This window comes from Octopus bimaculoides, chromosome 12 (assembly GCF_046866305.1).
Source record: "Octopus bimaculoides isolate indiv1 chromosome 12, ASM4686630v1, whole genome shotgun sequence".
Classification (NCBI taxonomy): Eukaryota; Metazoa; Mollusca; class Cephalopoda; order Octopoda; family Octopodidae; genus Octopus; species Octopus bimaculoides.
In genome coordinates this window covers 64,982,737-65,000,944 of record NC_142939.1, presented here as the reverse complement: position 1 = coordinate 65,000,944, position 18,208 = coordinate 64,982,737, and the positions used below count along the sequence as shown (strand labels likewise).

At 35.7% G+C, this 18,208-nt stretch overlaps 1 protein-coding gene across 15 annotated transcripts in view; it reads left to right on the top strand.

Annotated features, from left to right (window-relative positions):
- Positions 1-18,208, top strand: part of LOC106881030 (CREB-regulated transcription coactivator 1) — a 170,834-nt gene that overhangs the window by 108,563 nt on the left and 44,063 nt on the right. For 10 of the 15 annotated variants that reach the window (XM_014931226.3, XM_089361214.1, XM_014931222.3 and 7 more), the window contains 4 exons: positions 842-903; positions 3,287-3,330; positions 5,055-5,364; positions 12,403-12,879. In XM_014931226.3, the coding sequence (XP_014786712.2) occupies positions 842-903; positions 3,287-3,330; positions 5,055-5,364; positions 12,403-12,879 (893 nt within the window). The remainder of the gene's footprint in view (positions 1-841; positions 904-3,286; positions 3,331-5,054; positions 5,365-12,402; positions 12,880-18,208) is intronic. The other 5 variants (XM_089361220.1, XM_089361219.1, XM_089361216.1 and 2 more) reach the window with 1 other exon arrangement.

The window sequence follows — 18,208 nt, the reverse complement described above, 5'->3', positions numbered from 1 at the left end:
CTGTTTGTGTATTTAACTCGTTTGTTTTCGTACTTCATGTTGTTTACACATTTAGTGACGTCTTGTACCCATATATGAATATATATATATATGAATATATATATATATATATATATATATATATATATATATATATATATATATATATGGTGGCTGTCTGCTCTGCAGACATATATATCATCATCATCATTTAATGTCCATTGTCCATGCTGGCATGAGTTGGGCAGTTTGGCCTGAGCTGGCAAAGCAGAGAGATGTGCCTGGCTCCAGTTTAACTTGGCATGGATTCTATGGATGGATGCCTTTATATACATCCTCAACTCATACCCCACTCCCCTCAACCCTTCCACAATCTTTACAAATGTTATCTACCTCCCTGTCCCATTTCTTCTGTCTCTTCCCCCATACACTCTTCCAAACCCCCATTTCCCTTACCTACGACTGCTTCTGCTACCTGAAGTTCCACCTGGACATCTCATCACCACTATCTATTTCCTTGGCGATACCTCTGATTCATCCTCACTCTTTCTTCTAAGTGTGAGTAGCTATGTAGCCCCTCTACAACAAGAACCTGCTCTACCACAGTCTCTTTTCTCATACCCTAACCTTTGGAGCTCCATCTAACAAACTGATGTAGCACCCTCCCTCTCTGAGTTTGTTGTCTTGCAAGCGACTTATTACATGGTGTAGTACTTGGTAGGACTGGTTCACTACCGCTTTTCTGTTTCTTAACACCTTGAAAGAGAATTTCTTGCATTTTAAATGATTTACACTAAATATGTCTACAGACATTGATAATTAAAGATTTTTTTTTTCACATTTATTGAATTGGATTTTTCAGTTCTTCAAGTAGCTGAGGAAAATTCAGTTCAAGATAACATGAAGTACTGGGACCCTAAAAAGGTAGTTGTTTTGTGTATTTATCTTTTCTTATTTCTGATTATTGTTTTTTATTTGATAAAATTAACATTATGGGATGATTGTGCAATTTCCTTTGAACTTTTCAGAATGCCAAGTTAGAACTAAAGCAAAGATGAAGAGTATTAGCAACAACACCGCATGATCACTTTGCAATGTTGTGTGTGTGTGTGTGTGTGTGTGTGTGTGTGTGTGTGTGTGTGTGTGTGTGTGTGTGTGGCAGTTCCCCTCTGCACAGTGTTTCCATTGGCTAAATTTTACTCTTAAGGCATTGGTTAACCTAAAGCTATATTGGAAGACACTTGCCCAGATGCCACACAGTAGGATTGAACCCCATATCATAGCTGCAAAGCAAATCCCTTAACCACATAGCCATGTCTGCTTCCTTAACATTTCTTTTATCCTGTGCAGTACTCTGTGACAAGGTGAGGTTTTAGATCCTAAGAAATTACTCCAGCTGCTGTCACTGTATCCTTGATCGGCCTGTCTGGATTTCCCCATCAAACAAAAATAATCCCTGTATTACTCATTAGATACAGCATACCATGACTGCTATACTGCCCTACACAAGGCTTACTATGACATTATATAATATGTAGTGTACAACTAGAACCAGACTAAAGCATAACAAATCTGGTGTTTGTTTGTTGTAAAACATTAGTTTTTGTCAAAGCCATTGGTCTGCTCAAGCAGGAACAGGAGGTGCAAGTGGACCTGCTAAAATTTTTGGTGGGATGCAAAATCAAAGTTTGCACTCTCACTTATTTCTCTCGTGTTTAGAAAACAGTGCGTAAAAAGTCATCATCACCATCATCGTTTAATGTCCGCTTTCCATGCTAGCATGGGTTGGACAATTTGACTGAGGACTGGTGAACCAGATGGCTACACCAGGCTCCAATCTGATTTGGCAGAGTTTCTACAGCTGGATACCCTTCCTAATGCCAACCACTCCGAGAGTGTAGTGGGTGCTTTTACGTGCCACCGGCACGAAGGCCAATCAGGCGGTACTGGCAACGGCCACGCTCAAAATGGTGTATTTTATGTGCCATCTGCACAGGAGCCAGTCCAGCGGCATTGGCAATGATCTCGCTCGAATGTTTTTACACGTGCCACTGGCACAAGTGCTGGGCACAGGTGCCATCACGATTTCGCTTTCGCTTGCCCCAACAGGTCTTCGCAAGCCGAGTTTCGTGTCCAATGAAGGAGACGACGTTGGCATGGGTGCCAGTCATCGAATTTAGTTCGATTTCGATTTCAAAAAGTGATCTGTAAAAATTAGCTTGAAGTTAGGCTTCTTCTCAAAGAACAAAAATGAATAATAAAAAAAACACTAAAACCTTGTTTGCAAAATATTTTAAACCTGGATTTGCACCTGATAAGCAAATTTAATTCTTAAGCCAGTGCAGCTGCCCCTGGTGGAAGTATTCAACAACTACAACCTACATATATATCAACACACTGTATCACTATGTACACCAACCACTTCAAGCCAATGAAGAGACTTTTACACAGTCACTCGATCTACTAGAAACAGTTGGTGGATTTCATTCAAGTCTTGCCCTGCTGTTTTTTTAGGCCTAAATATGCTATTCCTGAAAACAAGGTGTGATGGTCACATCTAGAAAGCCTTTGATCATTTGATCAATTTGCATGATCACTTCTAAACAAAGGTTAAATAACAGCGACTGATTTATGATTTGCATTCCAACTAAAGATCTTCTGTATGGTCTCTTGACTTGCTAGAAATATCAAATCTCCATCAAAATTGCACCCAACTGGTCAGAGAAAATGGATGCATTGGACAGTGGTTATAGATGTACAAAAAGATGGAATACCTTCACTCATAGATCTGTCCTATTAGGGTTGACCTGGGGCTAAACAACAACAGCAATAACACCAACAACTTCATCACTTACACCATCTGTACAATCACCAGTTTCTTTTTTTAATTTCTTATTCACTACCACTTTCATCATGTACAACCAACACAAGTCAGGTTAGAAATTACAGCCAGATCTCTCGCAGGTAACATCCTACTGCCATAAAAAAGGCAGGACATATGACATAAAATATTACGCCTACTTAGAGGAAGGCACGCTCACAGCTGGATGAAGGCTTGTGATTATAGGTCTGAGTTAGACCTTAAATAATTTCACCACTACTATCACTACATTTCTTATTTTCGAAACTGTTCTTTTAACTATTAACTGCTGACTTCTCTCCACTCTATAAAACTGATCAGTGTTACTAACACATCTTAGTTCTGAGGTCAAATACTTAACTAACCAATTATGAGGTATTTAGAACATTTAATTAAAATTCCTTTTTATCATCATGAATTAAATGCTCATATTAATTTCTATTTTAGCTTGGTCAAGTCCGGCCCAAATCCTGTGAAGTTCCCAACATCAAGTAAGTCTACTTCTAATATTCATAGTAATTTCTTGCTAATTGTAGACAAATGTCATGGTTATACAAATTGCAATCCTCTATCGAAATATGTCCAGCCATTGTGCTGTTTGTGTTTGAAGGATTAGGGGAAAATATTACTTTGCTTCGAAACAGGTGAGGGTTGGCACCAAGAGCATCTAGCTGTAGAAATGAAGTTCATCTGATTCATGCAGGCATGGAAATGTGGATATTAAAACAACGATGATGTTGAGATGAACACATACACACCTCTATATCAAGTTGAAAATAGGCTGCCTGGAGACTGCCTGATTTTTACCTGAACTGACTTCAGTCTTAACCTTGTTTTCTGCCCTTTTGTACATAGCTTGCATGTTTGCAGCTAGTCATTCATTCATAGCTTCCTTAGCATCCACCAGACTGCAAAATATGGGGCCCAATCATGGCTCCCCTCAGATTGACAAATGCATTGAGGAATGAGTTTTTTTAAAGTAACTTGTCTCATTCGAAATTTGACAGTTTTGGTTCTTCATTGTGGTGTCAACCCAAACTGAATCCTATCCATTTTTTCCTGCACTAACTTTGTTGAGACTCTCCCTGTCTGTATGAGACATCTGTAATTGTTTCTTACCAATGAATCTATTCTGCCATTTAGCACTAATTATACCAGGCATTGGAGGAAAACACCTTTTTATATTTCCTGATTAAGCAAATAACATAGTTCTGTTTGAAAAGATCACTTAACCCTTTTGTTGCTGTATTTAATTTGAGATGCTCTGTGTTTCTTTCAATTAATTTTAAATATAACAAAGAATTTAGTAAAATAACTTAGTTATCGTTAAGCTAATATTAGGAATGTAAGGTTTGGTGGAAGATTTTAATTCAAAACTTACGAAAACAAGACATTTGTACTAGAGAGCTGGGTTGGTATCGAAAGGGTTTTTAAAAAATCTGTATCGTAGAACAAGGGGCTTTCTGAGGTGGGTTGGTATCAAAAAGATTAAGCTTTGTTTACTTTTGGCCTGTTGTTGCTAATTGTTTACTTGGCATTATTTTGTACATCTTTATGTTCTGAGTTCAAATTCTGCCATGGTCAACTTTGCCTTTCATCCTTTCAGAGATGAAGAGATGATGAATAAGAACCAGTTAAATATTGGGGTTGATGTAATTGACTGGCCCCTCCCACCAATTTCAGACCTTGTGTCTATAGTAGAAAGGATTATTAATGTTGATGCGTAACTGAGTGGTTAAAAATTTCACTTTACTGTCATAAGGTCCTAGGTCCACTCTCATCTTAGGCAAGGATATCTCATCTTAGGCAAGTGTTTTCTTTTTTTATTATACATGACCTCAGATTAGTCTAAACTTTTGTGACTGTAACTCAATACATGGAAACTGTGTAGAAGCCTGTCAGATGGATTTTACCTGTAACTTAAAGGTTTGGCTTTTCATGCTAATTTGATCTTAGGATATACATGTTTGTGGAATACTCAGCCACTTACATGTTAATTTAATGAGAAGGTAGTTCAGTTGATTAAACAACTGAATGCTTGTTGTCAAAACTGATGAAAGATCTATTATTATTTATGTTAATTATGTTTAATTATTTGTCTATTTTTATTATGTTTTCTCTTTGTCCAATGTCAGTAATTGTATTTACTCTTTGTCTAGTGTTGTTTTAGTGATCTTGGGCTAGAAATAAATGTGTCTCTTTCTTCCTGTTTCAGCATCTACCCATCACAAGAACAGGACTCTGGTGTGCACATCCCAATTTCCAATCATGCTGGATCATTGCCTGACTTATCAGTACTTCAGTTTCCTTCACCATTAGCGACACCACTTGATGAAGAAGAGCAGAACTTTGCTTCATCCGTCACAACTGGCAGTAATATAAATCTGTCTCCAAATATGAACATGTCTCCTACTCAAGTATCACCGCCCCAGCAATCTGTGTCAGCTCGACGGAACCTACAGTCAAGTCCAAGTCCGTTGGTACTAACAAATGTCAACCAAATGAGATTGCCACTTTCTCCACCTGTAAGACACCTCCCATTTTTATTCTCTTATATTCGTGTGTGTGTGCGCGCGTGCGTGTGTGCATGCATGTGTGTGTGTGGTGGGCTGGTTGTGAAGTCTAACTTAGTGATAGACAGCAAGTTCCTATAGAAATAGATTTGGATGACCTCAACTAAAATAGTCACATTATGCAAACATACAGACATACTCTTCCCAATAGAAAGTTTTACTTTAAATTTATCTGTAATAAATTTCTGATATTATGTTGTCTTTTCAATATTTTCGGAGAAATTGCTTAAGAAAATATTTTTCATTTTGGTTCTGTTAAAATGTATAAAAGCTTTGCATAACCTGGAACAATCATATAATTTGAATATTATATATTTTTTTATTAATAAGTTGAAAGAGTAATATATATGTTTGTTTGTGTGTGTATCTTTTATCTTTTACTTATTTCAGTCATTAGACTATGGCCATGTTGGAGCACTTCTTTGAAGAATTTTAGTCCAATGAATTTACCCCATTCATTTTTTTTTTTTGAAGCCTGGCACTTATTCTATTAGTCTCTTTTGCTAAACTGCTAAGTTACAGGGATGTAAACACATCAATACTGGTTGTTAAGGGAACACACACACACAATGGCTTCTTTCAGTTTCCATCTACCAAATCCACTCACAAGGCTTTGATTGTCCTGAGGCTATAGTAGAAGCCACTTGTCTAAGGTGCCATGCAGTGGGAGTGAAACTGGAACCACGAGATTGGAAAGCAAGCTTCCTACCACACATACAAGATTTCAGTCTTAATAAATTATTATTATCATGATTAAGGCAGTGAGCTGGCAGAATCATTAGCATGCTGGATGAAATGCTTAGTAGTATTTCGCCCATCACCACATTCTGAGTTCAAATCCCACCAGGGTCGACTTTGCCTATCATCCTTTCAGGGTTGATAAATTAAGTACCAGTGAAACACTGGGGTTGATGTAATCAACTAGTCCCCTCCCCACAAATTTCAGGCCTTGTGCCTAAAGTAGAAAGAATTATTATTATTATTATTATTATTATTATTATCAAGGTGGCGAGCTGACAGAATGGTTAGCAGTATTTCATCTGTCGCTAAGTTTTGAGTTCAAATTCTACCGAGGTCAACTTTGCCTTTTATCTTTTGGGGTTGATAAATTATGTACCAGTTGAATACTGGGGTTGATATAATTGACTATCACCCTCTCCCTCAAATTTCAGGCCTTGTACCTAGAGTAGAAAGTATTCTTCTTCTTCTTCTTATTCTCTAAAACTCAAATACCAGCCAAGTATTGTGGCAATGGTATCATCTAACCCCTTCCCATAAATTTCAGGGCTTGTGCCTATTTTTCTTTTATCATTTACTGGTTTCAGTCATTTGACTGCAGCCATACTGGGGCATTGTCTTGAAGGGTTTTAGTTGATTCCCCCCCCCCCCCAACTGAACTTTTTTTCTAAAGCCTAGTACTTATTCTGTTGGTTTCTTTTGCTGAGCCGCTAAGTTATGGGGGACATAAACACACCAACACTGGTTGTCAAGCAGTGGTGAGGGACAAACACACACACACACACAAACGACGTGTTTCTTTCAGTTTCCATCTACCAAATCCACTCACAAGGCTTTGGGCAGTCCAAGGCTATAGTAGAAGACGCTTGCCCAAGGTGTCATGCAGTAGGACTGAACCTGGAACCATGTGGTTGGGAAGCAAACTTCTTACCACACAACCATGCCTGCTCCTTTAAAAAAAAAGCTGCCAGCAGGCTACTACAAGAGTTGAACTGGTACCTGTCAGATACTGGCTGAGTGCTCTACCATTAAGCTAAATGGTCCCCTATGTTAGAAACTGTTATTATTATTGGATAAGGCAGCAAGCTGGCAAAATTATTACTTGTGCCAAAATTTGAAACCATTATTATTATTTTTATTATTATTATTATTATTATTATCCCTGAAAATTTGTGGCCTTGTGCTTAGATCAAAAACCATCATCATCATCATCATCATCCTTATTATTCAAATTACTTATCATGATAGAAGTTCAAGGTTATGCTTAGCTACATTAAATACTGAAAAGTGGTATCGTTTTCATTGTCGAAATGTTCAGCTAAATGTGTTTGTATGTTTGCTCTCTTAGATAAATATCAGATATTCCCTTAAAGATTTCCTGATGTTGTGTAAGTTCTGAACTGAACACATCAAATTCTTTCTACACAAATGTCATTGGTTTCATACATAATCTTACAAGCTGAAAACTCCCCTCCTTCATACACACGCACAAAAAAAAAAAAAAAAAAATTCTGTGTCTGTAAAATTAGAGTACATGTTTGATTGAACAAATGAGGGAATCTGCTCACCAATTTCACATTTGTATTCTCTCTAGCAGCTCTGTATAGGAAAGGAATGTAGCACAGTTCCTAATAAGCTAGTGTTAGCATATTTAATACATTAACTATTCAAAAATTAATGAGAGATTAAAACCTGCAATGAATGAGGTGGGAAAGACCCAACAGTATTCGACAATGACTAACCTTATTTTCACTTTACAAAGAAGTGAGGAGAGACAATACCAGACATGGTTTTTGTTTTGTTTTGACCTCATTGATGAAGCACAGCTTTCACTGTATATTAAGTTGCTGTTTTAAAAATAAGTTTAAACCCTTTTGATACCAATCTGCCTGAAGCCATCCCTAGTTCATTGGTACAAACTTTCTGTTTTAGAATGATCTAAATGAAAACTTTCCATCAAAATTTTGTTAGTTTAAGTTGCTTAATAATCTCAAAGTTATTTATTTAATTCTTCATTATTTTCAAAATTAATTTAAGCAAAAGCAATGTATTTCAACAGAAATATGGTAACAGAAGGGTTAATAATTCAGTCCTATATCCTTATAAAAACAGTCAGTTCATATTAGCCTATTTAATACAAGGAGTATTAAAAAGTTAACTAGAAAAAATATACAGTAAAGAAAAACAATAGTCAATTACTATAGTTATTTTTATTTTTCTAGCAAGTCCCAGAGACGATCTGGGACATGTTTTGGTATTATTATGACCTCATCAATGAAGCATATCTTTCACCATGCTTACTGGTATGGTAATGAAAGAATCATCGAGTAAATGAACAAGTTTCTACATAGGTTGCCATGGGTAAAGGGAATTGCTTAACCCTTTTGTTTCCATATTTCTGTTGAAATGCCCTGCTTTTTGTTGCAATTAATTTTTAAAGTAATGAGAAGTTTAATAAAATGACTTTGTCCTTATTAATCTGGTATTTGAAACAGAAATGAACACACAATATTGATGGAAGGATTTTGTTTATACGACTTTAAAATGGGGAGTTTGTGTCATAGGACCAGAGGTCCAGTCTTGGGCAGGTTGATACCAAAAGCGTAAAAATGTAAAAAATTGTAAATAACTGAGGTTTCAGCTTTACATAAAACCATCACCAGGGCAGTGACATTTAAGGGATAGTAATACTGATCTTAGAAAAGATTTTAGTATTGCTTTCAGCATTTTTATGGTCTCTAAAGAGGGTGACATGTTTGACTAAAAGGACATCTTACTGTTATACTGTTTGCATGGGAATTGTAAAGCATTTCTATCTTTCATACTTTGACAATGTAATTAGAGAATATAAATGTTCCAACACACGCACATATATATATAATAATTCCAAAGAGGCCCTAACTTTACATGCAATTTATGTGTTTATCTAATATCTATTAGCATTTTACTATTCTTTAAGCCATCTCCTATATGTTGCTTTCAATTTTTTCCCCCAGTTCCCATTCTAATGTTCTTAGAATTCCTGCATGTTTATTGTACCATGTTTTATGTTACCTTTATTTATTTCATTAATTTTTTTACCACATAATTGTATTTCCCCCTGAAAATTGTGTAAAGTATTTTTTGCTTCATCTTGGGAATGTATGTTTATGAAAATGAAAATATATATTTCCTTATTCAAGTTTTATCTTTGAGTAACAGCTTCACAGATTCTTTATTCTTACCTAACTTGATAATTATACAATATACTTTTCTTACAAATCATTCAGTTAATTTATCTCTCTCTTGATTCCCTCCAATTGTCATACTATTCATTTATAATTCTACTTCACTGAAGCTTGAATCCGCTTGTACAGTCTAGTGCTAGATGTTAGAAAAGGTCACCTAGTTGTAAAAATGTACACCAAAGTTTGCTTCATAACATGATGCAATTATTGTTATGAAGTGAGTAAAAACAAAGATAGTAATAGTTTAGTCAGTTTTCTTTGCCCTGTCATTCTTTAGTCATTCTCTTTCTCTCTCTCTCTCTCTCTCTCTTTCTCTCTCTCTCTCTTTCATCAATAACCTAATTCTAGCCTGCACTAGTTCCTCTTTCTATTCAAGCTGTATTTCATTATTATTTCACATCATGGCCTAAATTCATAATTGGTGACCCAAATGCAGTTCTGCTTCTGCTAGTTTGTGAAATGTTCCATTTGGCTACAAGAAGCCCTCACTCTTGTTTTTTAAATAAACACTTACAGATTTCCTGCATATACAGATATTTAAATTCTAGGAGCTATAATTCCACATTGAGGCTTTTGCAGTAAAAAAGAAAAGACCTCTCTTCATTAATCTTGTTAATTCACTGCATTCTGCTCTTATAAATTCTAGCTATGGTACTGGTTTCCTTATTGTTTAGCTTCATTAAGGGCTTTCTTCATATTTACTACGTTACAAATAAATATTGTTATAGTCACCAATTAATTAACTTCAGACATTATTTTCTCAGGACTCCAACAACGTATATCTATAGCTTCCTGGGTGTTATTCAGTACATTGAGTTGCAACTGTCAGCTTGTTGCTTAGTTTAGACTTCAGTTGATGTCGAATTATCATGTTCATTAAAATCTTAAACTTAGTATGTACAGTTATGATTATTCAACTTGAATTTCTTCTCTATCCATAGAGTTAGCTATTCCATACCAGTTGTACTCCTTTATTTTGTCACTTCATCATTGGTATAAGCATTCATATATCCCTACCACAAAATTTACTTGTACATTGTTGACTTGAAGTTTTTCTCTGTTATTGAAATGTCCTTTTTTGTGATATTCTTCGAGAATCATAACCTTTCAATAAGACATCCATTCATGTTCTATGAAAATCTCTACTGTACGATAAACTTTATTCTTAGTGATTCAGATCAAAACTTTCCAGAATTTTTGTAAAACTATTACAAACTTGCTGGGAATAGCCAAAAAATAACTACATTTGAATCTTTGTTACAATTTGTATTGTTTTATATCTATGGTGTATATGTAGTGTATGTTTATTGATAGCTATATCCAATATAAGTTCATAGGATCTGTGGTTCCGAAATGCACAACTTTGTACTGATTAGATTTATATATTTGATACTGATTGGTTTTTACATCTTAAATATCAGTATCATATAGACCTTGGCTAGTGGTTATTTTGTTATGAAATCCTTCCTTTGTATATGCTTGCCTTTCATCTCTCTGAGGTTGATAAAATAAAGTGCCAGTCAGATACTAGGGTTAGTGTAGTTGACTAATAAGCCTCCCTTCAAAAATGCTGGCCTTGTGCATAAATTAGGGTCTGTTATTATTGTTATTATTATTATTATTATTGCTGTTACTATTATTTCTAGGTGACAAGTAGGCAGAATCATTAAGTACATTGGACCAAATGCTTCATGGCATTTCTTCTAGCTCTTTACTTTCTGTTTTCAGTCTACCAAGGTCAGCTTTGCTTTTCATTCTTTTGTGGTTGATGAAATAAGTACCAGTTGAACACTGAGGTTGATGTAATCGACTGGCCCCTTCCCACAAGATTTCAGTCCTTGTCCCTATAGCAGAAATAATTATTATTAAGGCAGCAAGCTGACAAAATCGTTAGCATGTCAGGCAAAATGCTTAGTGGCATTTCCTCTATCTTTACATTCTGAGTTCAAATGCTGCTGAGGTTGACTTTACTTTTCATCCTTTCATGGTCAATAAGATAAGTACCAGTTGAACACTGGGGTCAATGTAATCAACTTACCGCTCTCCCAAAATTGCTGGCCTTGTGCCAAAATTTGAAACCATTATCATTATTATGAATAAATAAATACATCATTCAATAGCTTTGCCTAGCAGAGATTTTACTTAGGTTTCTGCCATTTATTGCTTCATAGGGCATGTTCTTGTTGTTGTATTGCAGCCACTGTTCTCAGTATGTGAGTGAGTGATTAACTGTAGCCTTCGTTGCAATAAATCTGCGAAGTATTTAATGCCCTACCAGTTCTTCTTGCTCATTTTCACAGTCGGAACCTTAAGCAAGATCTTGTTACTTGTGCTAAATTTAATTACCCTTCCGATCCAGTTTTTCAAACATTTGCTATCCTCAGTGTCTCTCTGCTTTCTTTATCCTCCACACATACACACACACACTATATATATATATATATATATATATATATATATATATATATATATATATATATGCATACATACATATACACACACATATGCATACACATACACACATATATAATGCGTGTGTATGTATATATATATATATATATACCTTCCTTTATATTGGAACCCAATGATTCTTAAATACAGTTTGTCATTTCCCTGCTTGCATGCTATACCTAGCATCATGTATTTGCTGTTAAATCTCAGCCTATAGCCCTGCTCATTCATTCATTGACTCAGTAGAAATCTATATAATTTGTTATATAAAAAATTATAAAGTCAATAATAATCCCCATGATATGTGTTTAAAAAAAAAGAAAGCAAAAAATACATCTATACTGTTTTTGGGGGGATACATTTTATTTTATTTTATTTATATTTTATGCTTGTATATTTATATATATATGTCTCTATATATATATATGTATGTATATATATATATATATATATATATATATATATATATATATATATTATATATATATATAATTTTTGTTTGTTTTTTTTTTCTTTGGTTTGCTGTTTTTTTGTGTTGCCGTTTGCAGATATTTTATTGTTCCCTGTGTCTTAGGTGTCCTGTGTCAATCCCAACAGTGGGTTGACTGGCGTCTCTGGGTCAGCATCATCCCAGTCATCTTCTCGTGTGCTTCAATGCATGTATTCCCAGGTGCCTCACAGACAGCAACCTCATGGAGGAGGACAACAGCCGGTGGCACAACAACAACATCAACATCAACATCAACATCATCAACAACAAGTTACCGCCCCTCACCATGTTAACACCTACTCTCCTCCCATGCACCATCGCACCCCACACTCACACCATCACCACCACCATGTTCAACAATCTACTCACCAGCAGCACTCCTCATCACACATGCAGTCTCCACATAATACATTTTCACATCAGCAGCCACAACATCAACAAACAGTCCATGCTCAACAACAACAACATCACCACCCACCTCAACCAGTACATCATCATATAGCTCCGCAAGTACATGTCACGCCACCACCTTGTGATGATTCACAAGTCAATCGAACAAAGGTTAGTATTAAACCATTACAGTCTCTAAAGTTGAACAGTTTTACTAAATAATTCCAAATATAACTACCATGTTACATATATATATACTTTCGTGCATACTCTCTCTCTCTTTTTCTCTTTCTCTCTCTCTCTCTCTCTCTCATACACTCTCTTCTTTATCTCTCTCATTAAAAAAAAAACATATCAAATCCCTGAAAGACATCTACTTTTAGATATAAGCAAGATGTCCTTAGCAGTAGTCAAAACAAAAAACCTGAATTCAAGGCTAATTTTTAGATCTTTTATCTTTTGCTTGTTTTCGTCATTGGACTGCAGCCATGCTGGGGTTCTGCCTTGAAGGGTTCAGTCAAACAAACTGGCTCCACCTAGTGTTTATTCTATCGCTACCATTTGCCAAACTGAGAAATTATGGAGGCATAATCAAATCAACACTGATTATCAAGCAGTAGTAGGGAATAACCCCCCCGCCACACACACACACAGATATATATATATATATATATATATATATATATATATATATATATATATATATAGGAGAGTATTGTAGTTTGTTTGAAGCATTGTGTATTGTTTGTAAAGAATAAAGTGTTTTGAATGGCACAACAATGCACTATAATAACAACAATGGACTATAATCACTGTTGTAATTCAATCATCCATATCCGTCTGATATAATATTTCAGAATATAAAAATCCCTTCTTCAGAGATCCCTAGGAATTGATAGTGTCACTGCTGTAATCAGTTTTCCAACGGCTTTTTGGAAAACCGATTATATATAATAATCATATATATATATATATATACGTACATGACAGACTTCTTTAAGTTTCCGTCTACCGAATCCACTCAGCTCACAGCTATATTAGAAAGTACTTGCTCACTTTGCCCACGGTGCTGCATAGTGGGACTGAACCTGGAACCATATGGTTGGGAAGCAAACTTTTTACCACACAGCCACATCTGTGATTTTAATTTGTGAGTTTTGTTAATTATCTGATTCTGGACAATTATTAAATTGATTCAATTCATAGGAAAACATTTCAAAGTTTTCCCCTCCTACTCTCTGGAGGAAGGAAGAAGTAATTCTCTTAGCAAAGAATGCTTCAGAACTCTCACAAATAAAAAACTGCCATTTGTAAAAAAGGAAAAATATGATTTAAGTAGCAGTAAAATAAGAAATTGATATTGGATTAGCAATATTTTGTTAATTACTGTTAATTAAAATATGTTGCAGCTGTTTAATTGTATTTTTGGACAGTCACTTTATTCTACATGCCTCATCTAAATGTTGGAAATATGTACCAGATCATCTGGTTTAGTTTGTAGCATTTACTTCATATGTAAAACCATGCCTGTGTGCCAACTTATGGATACTTGTTTGAGTTAAGGAGATATATTTTCAGTTTATTAAAATTTAAAGATGATGTGGTTGGCGTTAGGAAGGGCATCCAGATGTAGAAACCTTGCCAGATCAGATTGGAGCCTGGTGCAGTTGCTGGCTTTCCAGACCTCATTCAAACTGTCCAGCATGGAAAATGGACGTTAAACGATGATGATGATGATTTGAAATACAATTTGAGAATAGTTTGAAAAACAAGTTGTCACTCAGCTGTCCTGACCATCACACAAGCCATATTTGAAACTGTAACAAACATATTTTTAATGATTTGTGATTGAATGTGAATACCTTTGAATAAGATTATTATCTATTTTTAAATCTATGGTGGTGTGGTGGTGTTAATAGTAGTAGGGGCAGTAGTGAAATTGGTGCTTGTGTGAGACATGGCAGTTGAGCTAAGAACTATAGGCTCAGAATGTTATTATGAGAGTGTATTGCATAGATTAACGGTTAAAAACTGATAGTGCCAACTGAGAGACCGTAATATATAGACTATAAGTAAGACTAATCTGATAGATTAATATATAGAACATGTGTAACACTAAGCTGATGGATTGTAATATGTGTATATGCATGTAAGAATATGAGGGGCTTAGTTCACTGATATTCTAAACCAAAAGGTACGCTGCATAAGTGCTATAATTTTTCATGTTAGGTTCTAAACTTAGAGTTGAGGCTGGAGGTAGGGAGCCGTAGTAGGCTTCCTAGTCATCTCTCTCTCTCTCTCTTCTCTCTCTCTCTCTCTCTCTCTCTCTCTCTCTCTCTCTCTCTACACACACACATATATGTATATATATATATATATATATATATATAAGAAACAAGTTAAAATAATAACCATTACATATAATTCCTTTATTGGAGCAAATTTGGCTTATAGCTTTTTTCCAGTAGAGATTATGGGTACATTACTGATAGGTTTACTCAGTTGGTTTATTGATCAATTGAAGTAAATTAAATGATCTAAGAAAATTAATGCCATTTCTGGAATATATATATATATATATATATATATATATATATATATATATATATTTGTTTTCTTTGAGTATAGTAGAAACAATAATAATAACTGGAGGGAAGCTTTTGCTGGCATAGGTTAGAAGGACTTCTTGAAGAGGTCTTATACAACTAGATGCCCTTTTTGACACCAGACCAGACCTGTTTGGAAGTAAAGAATAGATCTTCCTTCGTATGTTGACCCCCCCCCCCCCCCCAGCTGCCAAACTTTTTGCTTGGCAGTGTCAATACTAAGATTCACAGGGACACACACACACACACACACACACACACACAGACCCAACACACTTACACATGTGAGTGTGTACTTGACTGGCTCTTACATTATTTCTGTCTATCAAATTTCGTTCACTCACAAGACATCTGTCAGCACAGTAGAAAGTGGGATCAAACCTGAGACCACCTGGTGAAGTTTTTAATCATTCATTTACACTGCACACTATACATACACACACACGCGCATAATGAAGAATGAAGAGCTGCTACAATAGTTGATAGTGGCCACTATATTTATATATAAGGTACAGGAGCGGCTGTGTGGTAAGTAGCTTGCTTACCAACCACATGGTTCTGGGTTCAGTCCCACTGCGTGGCACCTTGGACAAGTGTCTTCTACTACAGCCTCGGGCCGACCAAAGCCTTGTGAGTGGATTTGGTAGACGGAAACTGAAAGAAACCCGTCGTATATGTGTATATATATATATAAGTGTGTGTATATGTTTGTGTGTCTGTGTTTGTCTCCCCCAACATCGCTTGACAACCGATGCTGGTGTGTTTACGTCCCCGAAATTTAGCGGTTCGGCAAAAGAGTCTGATAGAATAAGTACTAGGCTTACAAAGAATAAGTCCTAGGGTCGATTTGGTCGACTAAAAGGCAGTGCTCCAGCATGGCCGCAGTCAAATGACTGAAACAAGTAAAAGCGAATATGTATAAAAATGTGTATATGTGTGTGTGTGTGTATATGGATGTGTGTGTATGTTTATATATATATATATATATATATATATATATATATATATATATATATATATATATATATATATACATACACCTTTTTCTCTCCTTGTTCCTTTCTGTTGAAGAGCGTAGGCTCGAAACATTAAAGACTTTCTCTATTCCCAAGCGTCATACTAATACATCCATTTGTTGTCTACACCACTTGTCTTCGTCTGTTGTTTTTTTGTGAATTCTCCCTATATATATATATTTATATTTATATATATATATTTACATATGAGAATGCATGGCCTAGTGGTTAGGATGTTGTACTCATGATTGCGAGATTGTGGTTTCAATTCCTAGATTGGGTGGTGTGTTGTACTCTTGATTGTACTCTGCAATCACTTCAACACCTGACTTGTGGTAAACAGTGCACCTGTTCAGGCAACATCGATTTGATGGAGAGAGTGAGCTAATGTATAGGTATAGCACATACATTTGACCACTATAAACAAATCATTTGTGCAAGTCATTATGTATGGCTCAGTGGTTAGAGCATTGAACTTACGACTGTGAGGTTGGGAGTTTGAATCCCGGACTGGGCTGTGTGTTGTGTTCTTGAGCAAGACACTTTATTTCATGTTGATCCAGTTCACCCAGCTGTAGAAATGAGTTGCGACATCACTGGTGCCAAGCTGTATCAGCCTTTACCTTTCCCTTGAATGACATCGGTGGCATGCAGAGGCGAGGCTGGTATGCATGGGTAACTGCTGGCCTCCCATAAACAACCTTGCCCAGACTTGTGCCTCGGAGGGTAACTTTCTTGGTGCAATCCCATGATCATTTGTGACTGAAGGGAGTCTTCAATATAAATATATATATATATATATATATATATATATATATATATATATATATATATACAGGGTTAACCAAAAGTCACCTGACAGTAGATCAAAATTCCATAAATACTTAATATTCAATTTTATTTATTCATTCCGATTATGAATGTTTAATAATTGAATGCTATGAGTTAAAATCACTGGTTTTAAGTTTTTGTTTTAATCTTGGTATTAAATGGGTTTTGATTTACTGTCAGGTGACTTTTGGCCTGGCTATAGGTGCAGGAGTGGCTGTATGGTAAGAAGCTTGCTTCTCAACCACATGGCTCCGGGTTCAGTCCCACTGAGTGGCACCTTGTGCAAGTGTCTTCTACTATAGCCTCGGGCTGACCAAAGCCCTGTGAGTGGATTTGGTAGACAGAAACTGAAAGAAGCCTGTCGTGTGTATATATATATATATATATATATATATATATATATATATATACATAAGGTTGAGGATGGTATTGGATTTAACCAAACCCAGAAGGATACAGGTAATACCGAGTAAGTGCTGTATATCGACTAGTTTGCCCCAGTCGTTGTATGAACAGGATTGGGGATTATAAGTCGTGTATTAGCATGTGTATATGTAAATATATAAAAACAAAAAGATAAAGAGAGCAAAGGTAAGGTTGAAGAATTTTATGGATAGAGTCTTACAGCTGTTTCTGGGAAGATCCAGTACTTCCCTTCATCGGAGACAGAAAAAATAAAGTAATCTATTATTATATCCAAAGGCGGATATTTTTATTATGAAGTGGTAAAGATTGTGATGTGCTGAAAAAAGAGAGAACAGTACTTGAAGTGTAGTTTCATTCCAGTGGTAAATATCCGTGTAGAAATCCGTGCAAAGTAATCCTTGTGTGAATAATCTGTCTTCTTGACTTGACCTAATTACCGCTCACTTTTCACTTGACTTGGACATCCTTCAAGTAAACAAGCAAAAATCCATCGCAATATGGAATATATGTACCTCTGCTATCTATGCTATATCAACTTTCGTTCCAACATAAATTTCCGGATTATTCACACAAGGATTACTTTGCATGGATTTCTACACGGATATTTACCACTGGAATGAA